General features: G+C 34.9%; 1 protein-coding gene across 1 annotated transcript; it reads left to right on the forward strand.

Annotated features, from left to right (window-relative positions):
- Nucleotides 1–19,395: 19,395 nt before the first annotated feature.
- On the forward strand, nucleotides 19,396–20,791 carry LOC110917372. The gene is made up of 2 exons (XM_022161941.2): nucleotides 19,396–19,528; nucleotides 20,144–20,791. Exons 1-2 carry the CDS (start codon nucleotides 19,441–19,443, stop codon nucleotides 20,677–20,679), a joined length of 624 nt encoding a protein of 207 aa, XP_022017633.1. The 5' UTR covers nucleotides 19,396–19,440; the 3' UTR covers nucleotides 20,680–20,791.
- Nucleotides 20,792–21,746: the final 955 nt, after the last annotated feature.

Below are 21,746 nucleotides of genomic sequence, written 5' to 3' on the forward strand. Positions count from 1 at the left end.
ACATTTGTATTTAAAATAAGGGAAAATTACAAAATTAGTCGGTGGTCACATCCTCTTTCAAAACTAGACACCTCATACGTCTTTGGAGTGATCTTCTAAGCACGGGGAAGCGTCCGGCATCTGGGATGCGTCTTTCAAGCATAGGATACGTCTTTGAAGGTCTTTCCCATGTTTTTGGGACTTCTCACACGTGCATCTTTCAGGCTACGTGTCTATTTTTTATTGGGTTTCAGGATGCGTCTTTGAAGGTCTTTCCCATGCGCCTAGGACTTCTCCCATGCGTCTTTCACGTCACGTGTCCATTTTTTATTGGGTTTCAGTGACGTCGCTCCAAAGACGCATCCCGTGCTTGAAAGGTTGCTCTAAAAACATATGAGGTGGCTAGTTTTGAAAAGTGGGTGTGGTCAATAGCTAGTTTTATAATTTTCCCTTAAAATAAAGTGTTTTACGATATTTGTATTTAATATAAAGTATTTTAGGATATCTTATCCAGTAGGTGTTGTATAGATACGATGATACCGTACCGATATCGACCGAACAACATCATACCGGTATTTATTTTTGTAGTTTTCGATCAATGTAGATTTGTGGAACATTTGTCCACATATGATAATTTAATTTTCGATATGTATTTTATTTTGTGAGACATATGTTTTTTCTACATTGTCGGCCCCGCTGCAGTGTGCGCATATAATCTATATATGTGTGGGCCCTTGGGGGGGAGTGAAATTGCACTAATTTTAACGTTATTTACTAATATCGTGAAAATAACGTTAAAAGCGGTGGGCGGTTAATCATGGATCATGTGGTAGCGTTGATAGCCGAAAGACAAAAGGGTACATGCACTAATCGACCTTTGTCTCGATTGTTGAGTGTTATGTACCTTATGTCCAAGGCTTGATGCAAAACTACTATCGAGTCGAGGGTCTCACTAGAAGTAATCTCTCTATTCCTACGAGGTAGAGGTAAGGTTGTCTACATCTTACCCTCTTCAGACCCTACCTTAGCTTTGCTATTGATGAGATTTACTGGGTATGATAATTATGATGTTTTTTCTACATTGTGTGGAAATATTTTCATTAGTCAAAACATATTTTATAAGATGGTAACATTTTTCACATAAATATTCCTAGTACGAAATAGATCTTTTACCAACAAAGCACCACATGTGTGAGTTAATAGTTAACGACTTTAGGACATTGTTATCAGTATTTCCCAATCATTATAAATTGATAGATCTAAAATAATTCACTTTCATGGTATTTGTAACTTTTATAAATAACTAAAAGGATGATGTCCATGTCTCCACGAATGCACAAAACAATGTTAGGTTTATGTGTATCATATGGAATTACATCTCGTATAAAATTATCAAGTTCAATATCGAATTCGATTCTCCAACTTTCGAACATAACCCATTTAACACGTTATTTTACATTTTCAAAAATAACATTTTCGGTAATTTTTATAATCACATTCGACCAAATGAGATGGTAAAAACAACTAAATTGGCTGTAATATATATGTAAACATGTATCATCATCAAAACAAGTTAAATAACCCTTTTGTGGGCCAAGAGCCTTATATAAGAAGAACTTGGTGCCATAACACGGAGGCCCGTGGCCCATGGCACTCAACAAATTTGGGCTATGTCCCCCCTTCAGCCAGAAAGAGATTTTGTCATTTTGTCCCATTTGTTAGAATATGGTTGAGAAATTAATTTAGGTGTTATATTTTTAAATTTTAATAGCATTAATGTTTTATTTTTATATAATTTTTTAATTAAATTATTACGAAATCGGTGGTCTCATAATTTTTTTTCCAGCCGGTAAAATGGACTTTTCTTTAATTTTGTTCGTGAAGTTTCTGATTTTGATTGACTTATACTAAATTTAATTTAAGTAGGTTTATCACTATCGCCGTGTTGCGGCGAGCTTCTTTTGTCATTTAGTATGTGTTTACATGTGTTTTGAAATCACTATAAGCGTGTTGCGCACGGAACCGCTGTCAAGAATAAAAAGAAATATAGAAAAAACAATAAAAGATAACCGAAAGAAAATCAAGCAAAAAAGTTGTATGGTAATGATGTTGTTCGTATGAAACCTGTGGTCAGAGATGAGCAAATGGTACGGGGTACCGGTACCGAATTTCTCGAACCGAAAGATTTTAAGTATCAATTCGGTACCGACTTTTGGCGTTAATGGTACTGGTTCGCTGCCTGTTTTTACCTTCATATACCGGTAACGTAACTGGTATTTTCGGTACCAGTGCCGATTCGGTATCGGTTGGCACCGAGTTCATCCCTACCCCTGAAACTAAAAAAAAGAAATCATTAAAAGTTGAAGAAAATCAATAAAAGAAAAGTTGTACGGCACCGTTGTTGTTCGTACAATATCCGTGATCAGTGATAAGCAAATGGTACCATGTAGCAGTACCGAATTTCCCAAACTAAAGATTTTCAATATTAATTCGGTAACGACTTTTGGCGTTTTCTGTACCAGGCTAGTGACGGTTTTTACCTTCATGTACAGATACCGGACAGGACCATACCAGTATTTTCGATACATGTACCGGTTGACACCAAGCTTATCCCAACTCATGATAGAAAAAATCATTAAAGTTAAGAAAAATAATTAAGAAAATAATTATTACTATAATATTAAAATAATAAAAGTATTAAAAAAACTATATATATTATTAAAATACTAAAAATAGTATTCATTATGTTTGTTTATTAATAAAAGTGTCATCAAGTTTATCCCAATCCGTGATAAAAAAAATTATTAAAGTTAAAAAATAATAAGTAAAATAATTTTATTATAATATTAAAATAATAATAGTATTAAAAAAAATTTATATATTATTAAAATACTAAAAGTGTTGTTTATTAGGTTTGTTTATTAACTAGTGGTTGCCCCGCCCGCGTTGCGGGGCGATGGCCGAATAATTCTCAATCAATTAAAAAACACTACTATAATTTTGCTAGGAAAAAAAACTAAAACGATGATACAACCGTAATTTTCGGCTCAGGGCAAAACTGTAATTTTTTAGGACTATCCTTGACACGGGAAAAAATTAAATGGAGTTAACCAATTAAAACAAAAAAACTTTTATAGTTTCGTAAAAAAAAAAAACTAAAACGATGGGAAAAACGTAATTTTTAACTGAGGGCGAAATCATAATTTTAATTCAGAGATAAAATCGTAAATTAAATAGACTAATGGGGGAGTGCCAGTCAGTTGCCGACATGACTGTAATTTTACACTGGGGGTAAAATTGTAATTTAACTAGGAAACAAACAAAAACAATGGAGAAAATGTAAATTTAAGTTGATGGCAAAATCGTAACGTAAATGTGAGAAAAAACCTAATGGAAAATTTGTAAATTTAAATGGGGCAAATCGTAATTTTAATTAGAGGGTAAAATTGAAATTTTTAGCTGGGAGCAAAAGCGTTAATTTATTTTTAAGTGAGGGTAAAAACATAATTTTGAACTGATGGCAAAATCGTAATTTTAAGGGAAAAAACTAATTGCAAAAGTGTAAATTCAAGCGGGGCAAAATCGTAATTTTGAACCGAAGGAAAAATTTAAATATTTAGCGGGGAGTAAAAACGTAAATTTATTTTTATGTGGGGGTAAAAACATAATTTCAAACTGATGGTAAAATCGTAATTTTAAAACTGGATAAAAGCGTAAATTTATTGGGCCAATAGGGGAGTGCCAGACAGCTATACGGCACTATTATCTTAGCCGCCCATTTCAACCAATAATTGGCGAGCATTATTACCGCCATCTTGAGAATGTAGATATTGAAAATTACAGTGTAATGTAATGTACAAGTATATTGATTGATGTGTCATTTTCTACATAGACAACATGTTACGTTCTTTTTTAAATAATCAAGTATATTAATTGATGTGTTGTTTTCTACATAAATAATATTATAATTTACATATTTATAAGAATAAATAAACGTATATCACTAGATAAGTTAAATAATTTTAACTATAAACGTATACCACTAGAGGTAGAGGATCCTGTACATTAATCTAAAAGTATGAGAAAGGTGAGAAATATTGTGGTGATAACATATGTCCTCAATCTAAATTAATTCAAAAGGGTAAACAATTAATTTTCTTATTGATTTAATTAATTGATAACATTTTAACCGTCACACTTAATTATAGGAATGCGAATTAAGAATTAATCTACGAATTTGTGTCATCTCGTTCAGAACTATATAGTGTTATATATTGTTATATAGTGTTACATAGTGTTATATGGTGTTATATAGTGTTTTTTGGTGTTATATAGTGTTATATGGTGTTATATAGTATTTATATGGTGTTATATAGTGTTATATATAGGGTGGGGTTCGGCTACAAAGTCCATTTTTCCTAGAAAGTGTACAAAGTAGGGATGAGCAAATACCGATCCCGTCCCGATACCGATAATCCCGATCCCGAAATTTCATGAATACTTGATACCGATACCGATACCGAAACATGTCGGTTTGGTACGGTATCGGTATTTTGAGGGTAAAAGACGGTATTTTACCGATACCGTACCGTACCGATACCGAAAAAACCAAAATGTGGATACCGCTTCCGATACCGAAACATGTCGGGATCGGGATTATCGGTATTGGGATCGGGATGGGATCGGTATTTTATACTATTTGCTCATGCCTAGTACAAAGTCATAAAACACCACAATTTTAGCCATAAAACACATTCAAAACCCACAAATAACAGATTGAAGATCACTAAAACACAATATCCAAACCCTAACATTCCATAAAAACTTCAAATACACCATCGTAGAACTATGCATATAAAACACAACATGATAATCAACATAAAACACACTAATGTTAGTCATTCGATAATCAAAACCTTATCATCCGAAACACAACACAAAACCACACAAATATAGCATTTTAGTAATCTTCACGTTGTTAGATGTGGGTTTTGAGTGTGCTTTATGGTTAACATTATAGTGTTTGATGACTTTTTACACTTTATAGGAAAAATGGACTTTGTAGCGAACTCTCACCCTTTAGAGTTGTATAGTGTTATATAGTGATATAGTGTTATATTTGTCTGATAGCATGTCTATGATAGATTATAGTGTTATATATTGTTATATAGTGTTTACATCGTGTTATACGGTGTTATATGGTGTTATATAGTGTTATATGATGGATGTATAGTGTTATATATTTCTTGTAGCAGTTACATATTTCTGGATTTTTTAGAATGTCCAAATTTTAAAATAAGTGTAAATTTGAATCGCTATAATTTATGAGTGAATCGCTAGAATTTAGGAGATGTTACCTAATTTGAAACATATGCAAAGACATTCTTACCTCTACAATTTTCAAATCAGTCCAAATAATTAAAACACAATTTATGATTTAGTCCCTATTGATCTCAATCATTAGATCAAAGATCTAATGGTTTAAAACACTTATCACACTTTTGAATTAATGTACACTATCCCTACCCTACCACGAAATATGAAGTATTATTGTTTACATTTCAAATTGATCGGATTATTTTGGAGGGTTAAAATAGTCTAAAGTTTTAAAACTCTCTTGAGTGATTTTTCTAAGAGATATAACTATTGAATAATTTAGGATTTGTTTAATGATTTTACAATTTGAGTGATTTTTCTAAGAGATGTAACTATTGAATTATTGATTTGTTTAATGATTTTACAATTTGAATAAGTTCAATGAAGTAAATTAAACGTTGGCCAAAAATGCAACGTTAGGGGAATGAGTATACCAAACATACAAAATAACGTGACATTTCCCCATTCAACAAGTTTTATATAAATGCTAGGTGTGGGGTTTGGGTTGACAAGTGATGGAGGTGGGCTTCACATGGTGTAGTTTGGTTGGGCCGACTTGGGCGTGGCTTTTTTTGGATGTGAGGTGGCGTGGCTTTTTTTTTGGGTCAAAGATGCCCAGCCAGTCCCAGCCATCCATATCATCTCTCTCCCTGCCCTACGCCAGACTTCATAGCCACGCTAGCAGGCAACGCCGCAACCCACGCTAGTCCGATGTGGCCCACGGTACCGGCTCATTCAGAGGGTAGTTTTAATAATAAAATTTTTATATAGTTAGTTATAAAGTTCAAAAATGTCAATTTTAATTAAAAATTTGACGTTTTCTTTCTGTTTTATGAAGCAAAGGATAATGGTCATGATGAGAACATGCAGCTGATTGCTTCCTTTTGCCTCTCTTTTTTTTTTTTTTTTGTTTTTTGTGGGGTTGATATTTTTCACTCTTATTAAGAAACTAAGAATCTTTATTTTCTTTGATTTAGAAAGAAAAATTCCTTCCGGGCAAAATCTTCTCTAATGGACGAGAAGTGCTTTTAAAACTTTTTAAGAACGATAAAAAACTTCATAGCTCAACATGTTTGTATATAGTTTGCCCATTTAATAGCACAAATAAGCAAAATCTAACACACACCGTTCTTATTTTGGAATCTTAAGTTCTCTACTCTCATTTAGTCGCCAAAATTTATCACTCATTGGCTCAGCATCATTCCCTCATCCACTTTCTAGTCATTGTTCACTTCAGCGCTCAACCGATAGGCTTAGCATTCAGGGCCTTCAAAACATTTTTTCATATGTTACATGTGTATTTATCCCAAATGAATAAACACATAGCTAAAGACATAATAACCCAAACAAGTAAAATGTCTAAACCTCACTAACTGCAATCGACGTGAATGGCGATTGGGGGAGATATTGAGAGTAATCAATTGCCGCAGATGGCGATTTGCGATTAAGTAACCATAAAAAAACTGTGATTTGATATTCGCGATTTTACGACTTGATTTTGCGATTTACTATTGCCGATTATTATTTTTTTTGGTTCAAGTCTCGTAAGGGCCTCTGCTTAATAGTTCGCTTACAGCCTCTAAAAACGTTGAAACGGCCCTGGTTCGCTTCCAGACCTCTTAATGTCGCACCATCACTTCGCTCTGGATCTCTCCATGCACCCTCTTTTTCTTTATCTAGTATGACTATCGTCACATGATTCTAAGATTAAATATGCATTTATATGTATTTAATCTAGTAGTCATCATTATTATTTATCATTTATATAATATATATCAAAATATATTAAAACCTTATAATATATTAGTTGGTAATTGTCGATGGACCGATTTACCCTTATTAACTAATAAGGTTTCTCCTTAGGTGTATTTAAGGAGATGATTAGAGAGAGTTTTAGGTTAGACAATAATCATAACATCACACATATTCGACCTCCTATCTCTCCGTTACTACGAATTCTCTACCCTTAAGAATTTGGTACCACCATCAAGAACATACACTCTAAACGAGAACCAGATCACGTTAATTAGCATGTCGAACTACATGATGGTTGCATCTGTATCTGGACTATTCATTGGTCTGTCTGTAACATGTATTGTTTATATGTTTTCCATTATATTTAAACAGAATTGATCAAGAATAATAACCACTTCATCTTCTTCCTTTATTTTCTTCACCTCTTCCTCTTCATTCCCATCACTGTATGATTCACATAGATCTACGTTTAAAGCTATATTGGTTTCGATAACATTAAATCACTTAATTTGCATAGATCTAAATTGTTTCTTTGTGGGTTTGATTTAAATTGATTTATAACTTCATAATGGTCTATGTTATCATTGTGGTTGATTTGGAACTTCATAGTAATTTGTGCGATTATATTGCCTTTGTTAGGGGTAGGGGTGGTGATCACTCATCACCCAAAACATCCAATCAAGTTTCGCCATTTCATCAACCATTATTCCATCACTCACAACATTTTTTAATGGAAATGGTCATCACTAACCACCACACCCAATAATATCCCCCACAACCAACAAGTTCCCTCACAACAATCAAAACAATAACGCGTTAAAAATATAACTCGTTTTATGTTTAACGCGTGATCCATTGGAGTGGCGATAGTGTTTTGTACAAGAGCACGCGTGATAGAAATTCATCACGGACAAAAACCATGCCACCCCGGGTGGCCTTAGTATTCAAGATTTTGTATAATAAATTGGTATCACTTTGTTTCAAATTTCACAATTGTCGGTCCTTCCACGCTGACTAGTAGTCTTGGACTTGGAGTTGACTCACACCGTCAAAGAGGGCGGTGAACCTATTTATTGTACGGGGAACATCGCCGCCGCCACTCTTTGCCGCACGGGGTGATTGAAATTCGAGAAGCCACCAGTGAAGAATGAGGAGAGAGAGAGTTTGCATGTGGGGGCCCATTCATTCTCACCAATCACACATTTCTTTCTATCTTTCTTTTAAGAAAAATTGTTTACCACTCATCGACGGGAGCACCCCTTCTAATTAAGTGCTTGAGGGGAGTTGGAGAGGGAAGTTAACATGGATGAATTTGATTGGCTCCGGTGAGAGTTTACCACTTAACTAGTTATGATATGTTGATGTTGATTAATCTCTGAGATGACTATGTAAACCATGTTCTCGGCTAAATGGGTAAAGTGGCTAAGGTGGTCATAAGGCTGGAGGGTGTGGTTGGAGCCCCTTAGGGGCTTTATCAGTCCACCTAAGCGCCACGTAGGATCCATGTCAGCCTGAGGGCTTTACCACGCCCCCCTCCCCTTTAATTTGCAGGGTGTGGATGGAGCCCCCGTCATCATTACCTAATTATTTATTTATTTAAATATTTTTTTAAATTAAATGGCAATTTTAATAACTTGAAAATGAAAAAAAAACATAACTTCATTAAAAAACAAAAAAAAAAAAAACTACAAAGTCATTAAAAAAACACAAGGAAAAAACACAACATACTAGAAAAAAAACTACATATATTTTGCCCGAATTTGTGACTTACGAGCCTCCAAAATGACTCGGTCCTCCTATGGTAGATTTGACAAATCTCTTGCGAGAAAATCCATGTCTTTTTGGATTTGTTTCTCCATTCTTATTTGTTGGTCTTTTTCCGTAATGGAGATTATTTTGTTGAGACTTGCCTCGAACTCGCTCAACTTTGAGGGGCCATCTGATGGCGTTGTAGAAGACTTTCCACGTGCCGCTGCCTTACTTTTATCCCTACCAGTTGGTCGAGGCAGCTCTTCTGGTTCTTCAAATTCGTCAGCATCGTCGTTTAGATTAATTACTGTACGAGCATCGGACCCAGATGGTTCGGTGGTGGATGTCGATTTGGACCGTTTAGATCTAGGGCGGGTTGGGTCGAACGGTGGTACAAGATGCCACTTGTGAGATTTGCGAAGAAGCTCCCATGTTGTTACCAACGTAAAAACATGCCCATGGTACAATCTATAGTCGTTGTGGGCTTGGGTCATGACATCGATGTCGCTCGCACCACTTTTCATTCGACTACTGTTGACGAGATTAGTATATATATGTTGTTGAAATTGGTAACCTTTGTCCTCATAGCACCCCACTTTCCCGAAAAAGAGTCGGGTGTTTGATATTCGCCACGACCTATTGCGGCGAAAAATTTTTCACGTATACGACCCCAACACACCTTTAAGTCTTGGTCGTTTCCTATAAAAAAATTTATTTAAAAAACAATATGTTTGAATTAAAAATTATATTTACAAAACAATATGTTTGAATTAAAATTTACCAACAATCTCGTCCTTTGATACGTCGAGCCATGCTTTTGCCAACTCGAACTCTTCCTTAGGCGACCAAAATTCGACCTTCTTAGTAGTACGTTTTTCGGCCTCATCCTTCTTTTTATGACTTCTTTTTTTCTAGAAGAGGGTTCGACTTGGGTTTCGGGAACGGATTCGGTTTCGGTTGTGTTTTGGGTTTCGGATATGTTTTGGGTTTGGGGTATGTTTGAGGGAAAAAATGGGGGTTGAGAATAATACCCGAAAAAAACCGGGCGTCGGTTGAGTGGTGGGATGAGGAGAATTTGGGGTGCTTGGTGGCATTGGATAATATCCGAGCTCACCCGTACGCGGGTCTCGGCGATACCGGTCCTCTTGCTCGTTGTTTTGCAAAGTTTGCCAAAACTGATCGTTTGGGTTCCATGGATTGTTGGGAAACATTGTAGAGAATGATTTAAAAAAATGTAGAGAATGGTCAGGGCCGGCGTTAGGCTTATCAATCTAGGCACAGGCCTAGGGCCACAAAAATCAAGGGCCTCCAATTTTTAGTAAAGTTATATATATTATATATGTATTAGGCTCATATAAAAAGCAAAACTAAACCATGTTTTGTTTGATAAAGTTACACACATAAAAAATGTTTAGGAAAAAAGGCCCACATGCAAGACACAGTTTCGAAATTAAACTCGAGACATAACTGCAGTCTGTAGCAACCATCTACCACTCGACCTTATCCGAATTCCGTGAATCAGCGCCAAAAATCCCTAAAATTGAGCCGCAATCGTCGTTCCTACCTCCTATCGCAACCTGCTCTTTCGATTTTCTAGGTTATCGGCTATCACTAACGGTAATCACTCATGGCGTCGGGTCTGTCGGGATTGGAGGAGAATTTATGGGCAAAATTCGAGCTAATTACTAAATGAAGGTTAACTTTAGCAGCTAAATTTTCTATTAATCTCTATATGTTTTGCAAAAGGGCCTCCACTTCGTAGTCCGCTTAGGGTCTACAAAAACGTTGGAACGGCTCTGAGAATAGTATAAAAAGTATAGAGAAAGTGAATGGAATGGAATAAAAAAGTGAAAGGAATGTGTGGTATTTATAATGTTAGTTTATTAAAAAGGGAATTAAATTGTTTTTTTTAAATATGACCGTTTCAAACAGTCAAATGTATTCTCTCCTCGATCCACGTGTTTCTTGCTCGTTAACACAATGGAGCCCAGCCTATGGCGCCCCCCTTAAAAAGTTGGGTGTGGATGTATAGTGCCCGAGGCGCTATAGAAGGTGAGCTGGGGGGTGACGCCCCCACACCCTGTGGCCTAATTGACCAAGTTTTATAGATACTTACAATTTATTAAGGGAAAAATTTCCAAAATAATCAAGTTTGACGAGGACTTTTTCAAAATAGAAAACAAGCCGGCTAAGCCTACAATTTTGAGGCTAAGCTAGCAGATTTGTCGGTAAATTTGGAGGCTACGCCTAAAAAATTGGAAGCTTAGACTATGGGGTATGGGGCTTGGGTTGGGGCATGGGTTGGTTGAAAACGCCCAAGCCATCACCATGGGGGCTTGGGTTGGGGCGTGGACCAAGGGGCGGAAGTTTGAAGCCGGGCGTGGGGCGGGCTAGCGATCCTATGTGGCGGGCTCCTATTTGCTTTGTTGGCCATGTCCTATTCGCTTTTTTTTTTTAATAAACTGCCAAGCCACGCCCCAACCCAAGCCCCGCCATACCCCATGGACACGTCACTCACCGGTGGGGGGGGGGGGGGGGGCTCGAACTCCACGTGTCAACTCAAGCCCCACCATACCCCACGGTCTTAGTCGGCTAATTATCTATTTTAATAATTTGAGTGGTAAAATTATCATTTTGGCGAATTTCCTTACTTAAGTTGCTAGTTGACTAGCTCTCTAAATTGACGAGTGAAACCGCTTACTTTGACAAACCCATATAAAGATCTACTCACCTTTTATCTTCACTTAGTGTCACATTGATCGATCTCAAAACAAACTTAGAAAAATCGTCCAAGTGTAAGAACATATATGATTTGATTTATACTAAGGGCATATGAAGACTTATAACTAGCTTGTTATAGTGTACAATAAGTTCTATGTATAAATTACAAATATAATCTTAAAGTATATACATAGCATATGTGCACCTAACAATCTCCTTATGATTTTGTAAGGACAAATTTTTACTCAAATAATCAAATATATACTTACAAGGGAGTTGTGTTCTCTTTATGTGGCTCCTCGTGAGCCGATTATTAGAGCCGTTTATGAGATTATGGATTCCCGACTAGTAAAAATGGCTCTTAAAATAGCAACTTGTATTTTGTTTTCTTAATTCTTCATATATTTTTCTACTTTTACGTTTTTAACTACCGGGTAGTTGTTTAGGAGAACCTAAATTCATATATGAGATGAATTGCAGACGATTTTATAGAATTTTCCTTATCCGAATTGTAATGAACCATGATTCCGTTAATCACAGATCATCCGAAGCCATGATTGACAGAAATGAGATATTGAGAATTGATCGATATTGGGTATTGCTTATTCGTCCCATGTATCAGGTTCTTGAAATTTAGTAATTTGAATTGCTGTCGCTGTTAAGATTTAATCTTTAGTAAGGTTTAATAATTTTAGTGGGTTAACTGGGTTTAGATAGTTAGATGGACTAATTTGTTTATAAAGTTTATAGGGTTTAGTAACGGGCTAATATGTTTTAAAGGTTACTGAGTATTAAATTTTAAATTTAAAGATAAATGTTTTTAAATAATTTATATATATAGTATATGGATACACCCACACAAGGCCAGCCTTGCCGATTACATCTCTCCGTTGGCTGAGTGTTCCTTTGTATAAGGGTGGTTGGGGTAGTCTTGTGATAACCACTCGTGATGAGTGATAGCAGCTATCATGCGTGATGGGCTTGCAACTCGTGATGCTCATTGGGTCATTGCGTGTGTATAGAGGTTGTGATGGTGGAAATCAGCCGTTGGGATGGTAATAATACTGTTGGGGGCATGGTTTTTCTTATATAAAAAAAAAATCTCCTACCCTACAAATACCTCTACAATTTAACCCATTTTATACACTTTTTACATTTTCAAAATACACACTTAAAACACCCAATTTTCATTTTTCAACCTACAAAAATTATGGAAGGCTCAAGTAAAAAAGTGTCCACTACGAAGAAAAAAAATATAGGCCACATGTTCGTGCTAATCTAGGCGAACTGGGTAGGCTTCGTTCACAAGACGAACCGATACCCACCCAACCGTATCCACAACATTTCTCCCACCCAGACATGCCAACCCAAGTCGTTAGCGGTCATTTTACTTTATCACCCAACCCTATGGACGACAGTTTCGCATATCCGCGAGCCTACCTCACACTTCCAAAACAATTCGTATCGTAACCCGGTTTGTGATCTCGATTCAAATGAAGACTACGAAGAAGAAGAACCACTAGCCGATGAAGAACTACAGGATGAAGAAGTACAGGTTGAGGCTAGTTGTGGAGGACGAGGCAAAGGGAAAGAAACCACCAAGCGGCAAGCTTGGACGAAAGACGACGAATGTGCCTTGGTGAAGGCGTGTATATATATATATATATATATATATATATATATATATATATATATATATATATTTCCGAGGAAAAAAATGTCGGAACTCAACAAAATAAAGACCGTTTTTGAGAACGAATTATCGCTCATTTTGGAAGATTGCATGGTACTACTACTCGGACCATGAATCAAATGACGGGCAAGTAGACGGATATAAATAGAAAAATTAGTCGATTCAATGCATGCTACGCGGAAAAGGTATATTTTTTGTTATTTATTTTTATAAAATATAAAATATATATCTTTACTTATTATTAGTTGTATTTTTAATATATATTAGCTTCGCACTCAACCCACCCTAAACGAGTACCAAAGACTTTACTCGTAGAAAACCGGATTTATTCAGTTGAAGGCTTGGGAAATTGCGAGGACTCATGACAAATGAGTACCCATTCCATTCCATTGGTTGATCTTGATGGACCAACAGGTACTCGAAGAGGACGTTCTCAAAAAAGATAAAATAACGTCTGAGTCGGGAAATTACACAACCTCGACGGATGGGTCAGCAACGAACATTCCCGGCATCAACTTAAATGACAACCCAACCGACGACACAACACCAACAAGGCCGCAACGCAAGAAAAGTTTCGAGTTATCAAGCAAAGGGAAAGAATGTAAGTTGGATTCTATGAACGAATTAAAGTCGGGAAAATGTTAGACATGGAGGAGAACGACGCAAGTTGTTGGCGAATGCAAAGTTAAAAAGAGAAGAACAATACATGAAACACTGGGTTGAGATCGAGAAGTATAAAGATTTGAAAGTGTGTTGGGCCAACCGCACGAACACGTCGAAGAACTGTATCCCTCGGTTCTCATAGAACTCAAACAAGAAATTTGTGCGAAGTGAAAGTAGCCATGTAACTTGTAGGTTGTTTTTGTAAAATTCGGTAGTTTGATTTTTTTTATGCAACGTTTCTTTTTATTTTGGCAGATTTTTTTAATTGTAAATTTTTAACTTTAATGCAATTTTTAATTATTTGTCTTAATTTTAATTGAATTAAAAAATTTCAGAAAAAAAAGTGAGTGATGACCACCCTTGTGTGATAGAGTGAATTTTGATTGACTATGATGGATCGAGGTGTTAATTGGTGATTGGGTGTGGTGTGTGATATTATGATAACTCATGACCACCCCTTCCTCCTGTTGTGGTCCTTTTACCGGGTGGTGCTAGCCACGCGACTGCCAACCTGATTCGCGAACACCACAACGGTGTCAAGTGATATGGGACGCGAGCGAGCGAGCGGGCGTGAGTGGGCTAGCGGGAGAATTTGAATGTTAGGGATACGTGGGTATGCGTGCCTATCGTTAGAATTAATAAAAAAAATTACAAAAACTGTATAAATAACCAGTTTCTACCCAAATTTCATCCATATTCTTATAAAAAAACCTCTCTTACTACTTACTCACAAAAATGGAATGGAATGCATTTTATTCATCCGATTCTTCCGAAGAAGACGATTTGATTATTGAAGCGGGTAGGATAACGGTTAACTATTTGATTGAGCGGTCTCAAAGGCGATGAGGCTTAACGAGACAACCGCCACTTCATCGTGACCGAGAGGGAGCTAACGAAGCATTGATACGTCACTATTTTAGCCCCGGTGAAGAACATTTTAGGCGACGTTTCGAATGAGTAGACAATTATTTAGGCGTTTAGCGAATAATTTGTCAGAGCGATATCCTTTTTTCAACAAAGGGAAGATGCGAGAGGTAGACTCGGGTTCTCCTCTATACAAAAATGTACTGCCTCTCTACGGCGTCAGACGCAATTGATGAATATCTAGAAATGTCCAAAAAATTGTATGCGAATCACTTCATTTTATATATTCAAGGTATATATATCTTTACTTAAATTATATTTATTAAAAATTCTAAGTTTAAATTTGACAACGCATGTTTAAATTATATATCTTTACGTAGGGATCGTATCCATTTACTTATGAAGATATTTGCGTAAATTAACATTGTTTGATCTCCAACGCATATACGAGGTTCACGGTGAAAAACATGGTTGTCCCGAAATGTTCGGTAGCCTTGACTGTACGCATGTTGGATGGACTATGTATCCTATGACTTGGCAAGGTCAGTTCCACCGAGGTGATCACTCCGCCCCCAATTATACTTGAAGCAGTGGCCTCGCATGATCTTTGATTTTGGCATGCATTTTTTTTGGAGTTGTTGGGTCAAATAACGACCTAAATGTTATCGATTATCCCCAATATTCGATAACATTATCCATGGGATTGAGGCCACACAATCGTTTTATGCAAACGACGAACATTTCAAGTACAAGTACGACTACTACCTGGTTGATGGTATTTACAAGGAGTGGTCGACACTTGTTCAAGCCTTTTCGTCTACAACCGATGACAAACGAAAGTACTTTACAAAGAAGCAAGAATCAACAAGAAAAGATATTGAAAGAGCGTTAGGAGTTCTAAAGATTAGATTTCATTTGATTGTCAACCCAATACGGTTTATGACACGAGAGAAAATAACATATGTCGTCTACACTTGTCTGATTCTATATAACATGATTCTGGAGGACCAAGGTATGACTATTTATCAAAACTACCAAGGTGATGTCCCCTAGGGTGAATCAATAATCACTGACGAACAAAAACTCCAAAACATATTGATAATCAAGAATCGTGAGACACATGGAATTACGGAAACCTTCGCCACGAGTTGGTCGAGCATTTGTGGGCTAGACGACCCTGAGATCTTGTATTACACTAGTATTATTTGTTAGTTGTAGTCCTTTTATTTTAATGTGATATTTTATAAAAATTTGCTTTCTAGTAATATTAGTTTACAAATTTAGAAAGAACAAACATAAAATAAAAAATAATTGAAAGTTTGTTGAGCCCCTCACCTGGACCACAACAGGGCTAGGTGGCTTCAGCAGGGGTTTTATCTAGTGTCAAGTCAACGCCAAGTGAAGCAATATTACGGAATTAATCCGAGTGTTAGTTTAAGCTACAACGGATAGTCTAGGTGTGGAAGAATAAAAAGATGACCAATATTAAACAATTGTATTGTATATTATATATAATAACAATTGACGTCGTTCGTTAGTCTTAATTATATAGTTTTGTTAATGTATATGTTGATTACTCATTAATATTGTCAAAAAAATTATAAATTGATCCAACACCCTGGTTTAGGATTTAAAAAAAAAATGAAATTTGTGAGAAGGGTAAGAAAGAACATCATGAGAACACATGTCATTATTTAATTTATTAGGATAAGGGCAGTTAAGTAATTTAATAAAAAAAACCCAATTAAAGATTAAATTCAAAAACCCACATATAATGCACATGCAAGTTCCCCGTCTTTTTTTAAACGTTAATAATTTTTTATACGTAATTTTTTTTTAAATTACACCATAATAACGAGTGTTTTTTTATCTTTAAGATGAGTACCATATTGCTATACTTATATAGAGAAAAAAATTACATTTGGATCGAATGTTTTATTCCATGGTGTTTTGTCTATGTTATTTTAATTGTATAGTGATTCAAGGTGTTGTGTTTTACAGTAAAACACCACGAACGTATATAAGACACCATAACATTGGAAATACCATTTACGTTCAATTTCAAACATGTTTTCTATGGTGTTTTATTTCAGGAATTCAAAATAGATTATGGTGTCTTGTAAAATGAAAAAGTTAGCGCGTTGAATTTAATGATATTTTTTTTATTGCTCATGGAATTGTGTATTTGTATACTTATATGGTGTCTTGTTTTCTATGATTTTTTATTTTAGTTTCATGGTGTTTCTATATAAGAAAATGGTAGTTTGCTGAATCCAATTGTATTTGCAATGTTATGATGTCTTATATACGTTCATGGTGTTTTACTGTAAAACACAACACCTTGAATCACTAATTCACTATACAATTAAAACAATATAGACAAAACACCATGAACTAAAATATCCGGTCGAAACGTAATTTTTTTCTCTATATAAGTATAACAATTTGGTATTCATATTAAAGATAAAAAACACTCATTATGGTGTAATTTTTTTTATAAAAAGTTATTAACGTTTAAAAAGACGGAGGAACTTGCATGTGCATTGCATGTGGGATCTTGAATTTAAAAATGTTAAATTACTTTTATACCCTTAATATAGAAAATTAATTATTTTAATAGTAAACACTATTTACAAATTTGTCATTAGAATCTCAAACATTAGATTATAGATCAAATGGTTTAGATTCTTTCATTCACCTCTCACAAAACACATTTTTTTTACAATAACCCTACCACTTACACCCTAAATATTAAAATATCTTTTGGAATATAATACTTAAAAAATGTAACACTTATAACCAACTAAAATGAAAATATTTACTACATATACATTTCCCAGATGAGAAATAGTTTTGTTTTGTTATTGGCCAAAACTGGCGGCAAATAACAAGTTATATTTTTTATTAAGTTAGCATATAATAGTTAAAATTACGAATTCCCCCCCCCCCCCAGTTTAAAATAAAATTTTGGTTTTGCTCCCAACTTAAAATTACAATTTTGCCCTCAAGTAAAAATTACGATTTTGCCTCCAGTTCAAAATAAAATTATGGTTTTGCCCCCAGCTATGGTCCTGCCAAATTACAATTTTATCCCCAATTTAAAATTACGATTTCACCCCAGTTCAAAATAAAATTTTGGTTTTGCCCACAGCTTAAAATTACGATTTTGTCCTTAGTTAAAAATTACGATGTTGCCCTCAGTTCAAAATAAAATTATGGTTTTGCTCTCAGTTCAAACTATGATTTGCCTCCATTTCAAAATTACGATTTTACTATAGTTAAAAATTGCAATCTTGCCATCTTTTTTTTTTTTTTGTTTTTTGACAAAACTATGGTAGTGTTTTATTTTACTTGGTTGACTTAGTGTAGTTTTTATTCGTGCCAAACAGGCGCCTAACACTCGCTAATTGGTCCTAACAAATTATTGTTTTGCCCCCAGCTCTAAATTACATACTTGCCATCGTTTTAGTTATTTTTTTTGCAAAACTATCGTAGTGTTTTGGTTTAATTGGTTCACTCGATGTATCTTTTTTTAGATTGTGTTATAAGTAGCATGTATAAGTGACCGAAATAAAGACGTACATGTTATTAAACTAAAAAATATTCGATTGAGCGCCCCGCAACGCGGGCGGCGCTTAACACTAGTTTCAAACAAAAGTAAGATCCCGTGACAAAATATAACCTAAGGAACCATATAATTTGTAAACAAATTCCCAAATGAAATTAAGAATAAACATATACATAAAGTTCTGCCGCTCAAAAGAAAAAAAAAGTTCTAAGACGTTTAATTACATACATGACCTTTATTTTTGAAAGATGTTAGGAATAATAATTAGAATCCAAAACCTTGGACTCAAGAACAAACATATAATATAGAAAAAAGTATAAACTAAAAAGTTGCATGTTTTAATATTCTAAGTTCGTCGTAGTAACACACGCAAGAGATAAAAGATTTGCAGGAATTTTAAAACAATATCTAGAAGAAAAATAATATGCATCGATACAGGGGCGGAGTCAATGTGTAAGGAGGGGTAGTCCGGGCTACCCTTAACTCCATCTTCGTAGTATAAAAATACCATTCAACGCCGTCTACGAAGTGTAAAATTTTTATCTTTTTATTCAAATGATACCCCTAATCCAAAAAAAAAAAAAAAAAAAAACTAACTGAGATACCCCTGAATTTTTAGTGAAGCTCTGACACTCCATCGATATCAATACTATGTGTACATGAAACACTTTTTACTAAGAATAAATTAATTATTAGCAAAATATAGTTTAATTTCAAAAGAAATATTTTCTAGGCGGATAGCACCAATGCACCATTAACTATATCAATTTTGAAATCTAAATTATTAAAAATAATCTGAAAAATCAATATGATATCTAATATAGTTAGGAAAAAAAACAAGAGTAAAGTACAAAAGAGAGAATATTTAGAATAATAAAAAAACCATTATCAAATGGAAGGAAACCATATTAGCAAAGGTATATTTAACTTGAAAGAAAATCATAATTCACAAGTTTAGGCACCAATGAAACCTCAAAATCCAACCAAATGCTCTATATTTAAACATCATCTTAGTTACTATATTTGCAATTCAAACACCAGCTAATTTAAAACAATATAACCGAACACAAACATGAACCCACAAGGAATGACCGAATTCGAACCCTCAATTGAGTGGGTGAACGAGGATGATTGCGACACTCTTCTTCTTTATTTGCCCGGTAATAAATTCTTCTCTTGCTTGTTTTAATTCACCAATGAAAATAAAGAGGGCTTCGATGTAGGTCTGCTTAACGAGCGGGCAGACCTAACCCGAGCCATCTTCGGCTTGGACCAATACTCAAAGTTAAATGGGTCAGCTCGATTCATTTATATCTAATGAGCTGAAATTTGAGCGAGAGCCCAGCTCATAAAAAAGTTTGATCCAGCTCGTTTAGATTAAAATAAATATTTAATATTTCAATAACTAATAATATTAGATTTAATATTTTGGTGGTCTCTAGTGGACTAATATTAATTCAATTAACTCATAACTTATAAACATTAAAATTTAGGCACAACTTAAAAAGGCCAAACGATCGAGCTTATCTAGGCTTGAGCTCGAGCTCGGTTACAAAATAAGATTAGTTTTCAAGTGAGCCACAAGGTTCTTGAACCCTAATTCAGGGTTTGCTAACCCTCTAACTAGCCAACTAGTGTATTAAGATTATCCAACTTTAAGAATGTTTATTATAAGTCCATGTAAAAAAGTTACAAATAAGTCTATCTTTAAATACACTTTTAAACTGATAACTTTATCAAGATCATTGTCTAGTAATTGTGTGTAAACTCGACAGGTTTCGCTAAGGAACAACTCAAAGTTCAGTTAAGATCAAGGACATTGATACTTAGTGGTCAACGCAAAGTGAATGATAACACATGGACCCGATTTCGAAAAGAATTTCCACTTGCCGAGAATTGTGATATTAGCAAAATCAGTGCCAAATTCGAAGGCAACATACTCAACATTAGACTACCAAAAACAAGAAGTCCAGTGGCGAAACTAGAAGAAAAAACCCCCACGAACGCTCCTACCCCAACACCTAACAATGTCAACCCCACGGACGAACCAAAAATGCATCAGGAACAAGCCAAGGTAAAACCCGATTCTAAAGCCGAAGGTTCCAATAATGACGTGGAGGAAAAAGATGGAAATTATGAAGGGAGAGTTAATGAATTGAAGGACTCGAAAGGTGTTTGTGAAAATGTGTCAAAGAAGACGACGATGAAGCCGAACCTGTCTAGGAACGATGTGATGAAAGTTGTGGCTCTTGTATTTGGGTTTGTGGTGGGTCTTTATTTCTCTAAGTTGATTCAGTCTTGGATTGCTTAAGAACACTTGAATGAGTTGGGCTGAAATTTGAATATTATACCTCTAACTTGTAACTTGTAAGACGTGTGATTTGATTTGAGTACAATGAATAAAGATTTCTTTAATTTTTTAATTTTATTGTTGTTTATATACATATAAAATATATCTCCTACATGTTAAATTAGCTTTATTTATTTTATTTAACTACGTTTTTATTTAGATCTATTTATTTCTGTTTATATGTTTTTGTTTATTTGTTAATGAAAAGGTAAAAGTCACATCACTTATAAAAACTATACGTGTACACAACGCAATCTTCTTTTAATATATTTGTCTCTTAGGCATAATTTGTATGATTTATAAACATATGTTGCTATAAAAGAAGTTTAGATTTTAGAAAAAGAATGATCTCTAGATCAAGTGGTGGAAGGTTTGCATTTCTCTTGGAAGATGTAGGTTCAACTCTCATTTAGTGCAGAGTGAGACACTGGTGGCAATGATAGGAGATCCAGAGAAACCTGGGTTCGATCCTTGAGCCAAGCAGGTTTTACCAGTAATTTCACCATCATGTCTATGGGCATGTGGGTTACCGGGTTTTCCCCGGAATTGGTGGTGGACTTGGGTTACTCTCGGAGTACTCCATTTGGTCCAGTGGGTGGCCCGAGAGTGCTCGGGATGATTTTGTTGGCCGTTCAAAAAAAATTAAGAGTAAAATTAAAATGAATAAAATGTTATAATACAAATAATTGTGAGGTTTTTTTTCAAAGAATTTTACAAGAATACCTTAGTGGAACTTAAAATCTCAAATATAGATCGTGACCTCTAACTCAAGATATTTATAAACCAAATTGTGCAAACACGTCAAATTCTTGTGTTAAATAAAAAAAAAAAAAACAAGCCAAACATAGCTCACATATGAACCAAACATACCATTCACATTGTTTACTTAATGAGATTAACACAAGACAAATGAATCCGGTCATATTAACCTCACGATCCCTGACCGAAAAAGAACTCGTGATAAAATGTTGTCTCAATTAAAATCGATTCGTATAATATGGAACCATAAAACAAATCTAAGAAAGACT

This window comes from Helianthus annuus, chromosome 16 (assembly GCF_002127325.2).
Source record: "Helianthus annuus cultivar XRQ/B chromosome 16, HanXRQr2.0-SUNRISE, whole genome shotgun sequence".
Classification (NCBI taxonomy): domain Eukaryota; kingdom Viridiplantae; phylum Streptophyta; class Magnoliopsida; order Asterales; family Asteraceae; genus Helianthus; species Helianthus annuus.

Coding starts and splice junctions, on each gene's coding strand:
- LOC110917372 (XM_022161941.2), top strand. CDS start 19,441: ATGAACCCACAAGGAATGACCGAATTCGAACCCTCAATTGAGTGGGTG. Junction 19,529..20,143: donor TCTTCTTCTTTATTTGCCCG/GTAATAAATTCT, acceptor TAAACTCGACAG/GTTTCGCTAAGGAACAACTC.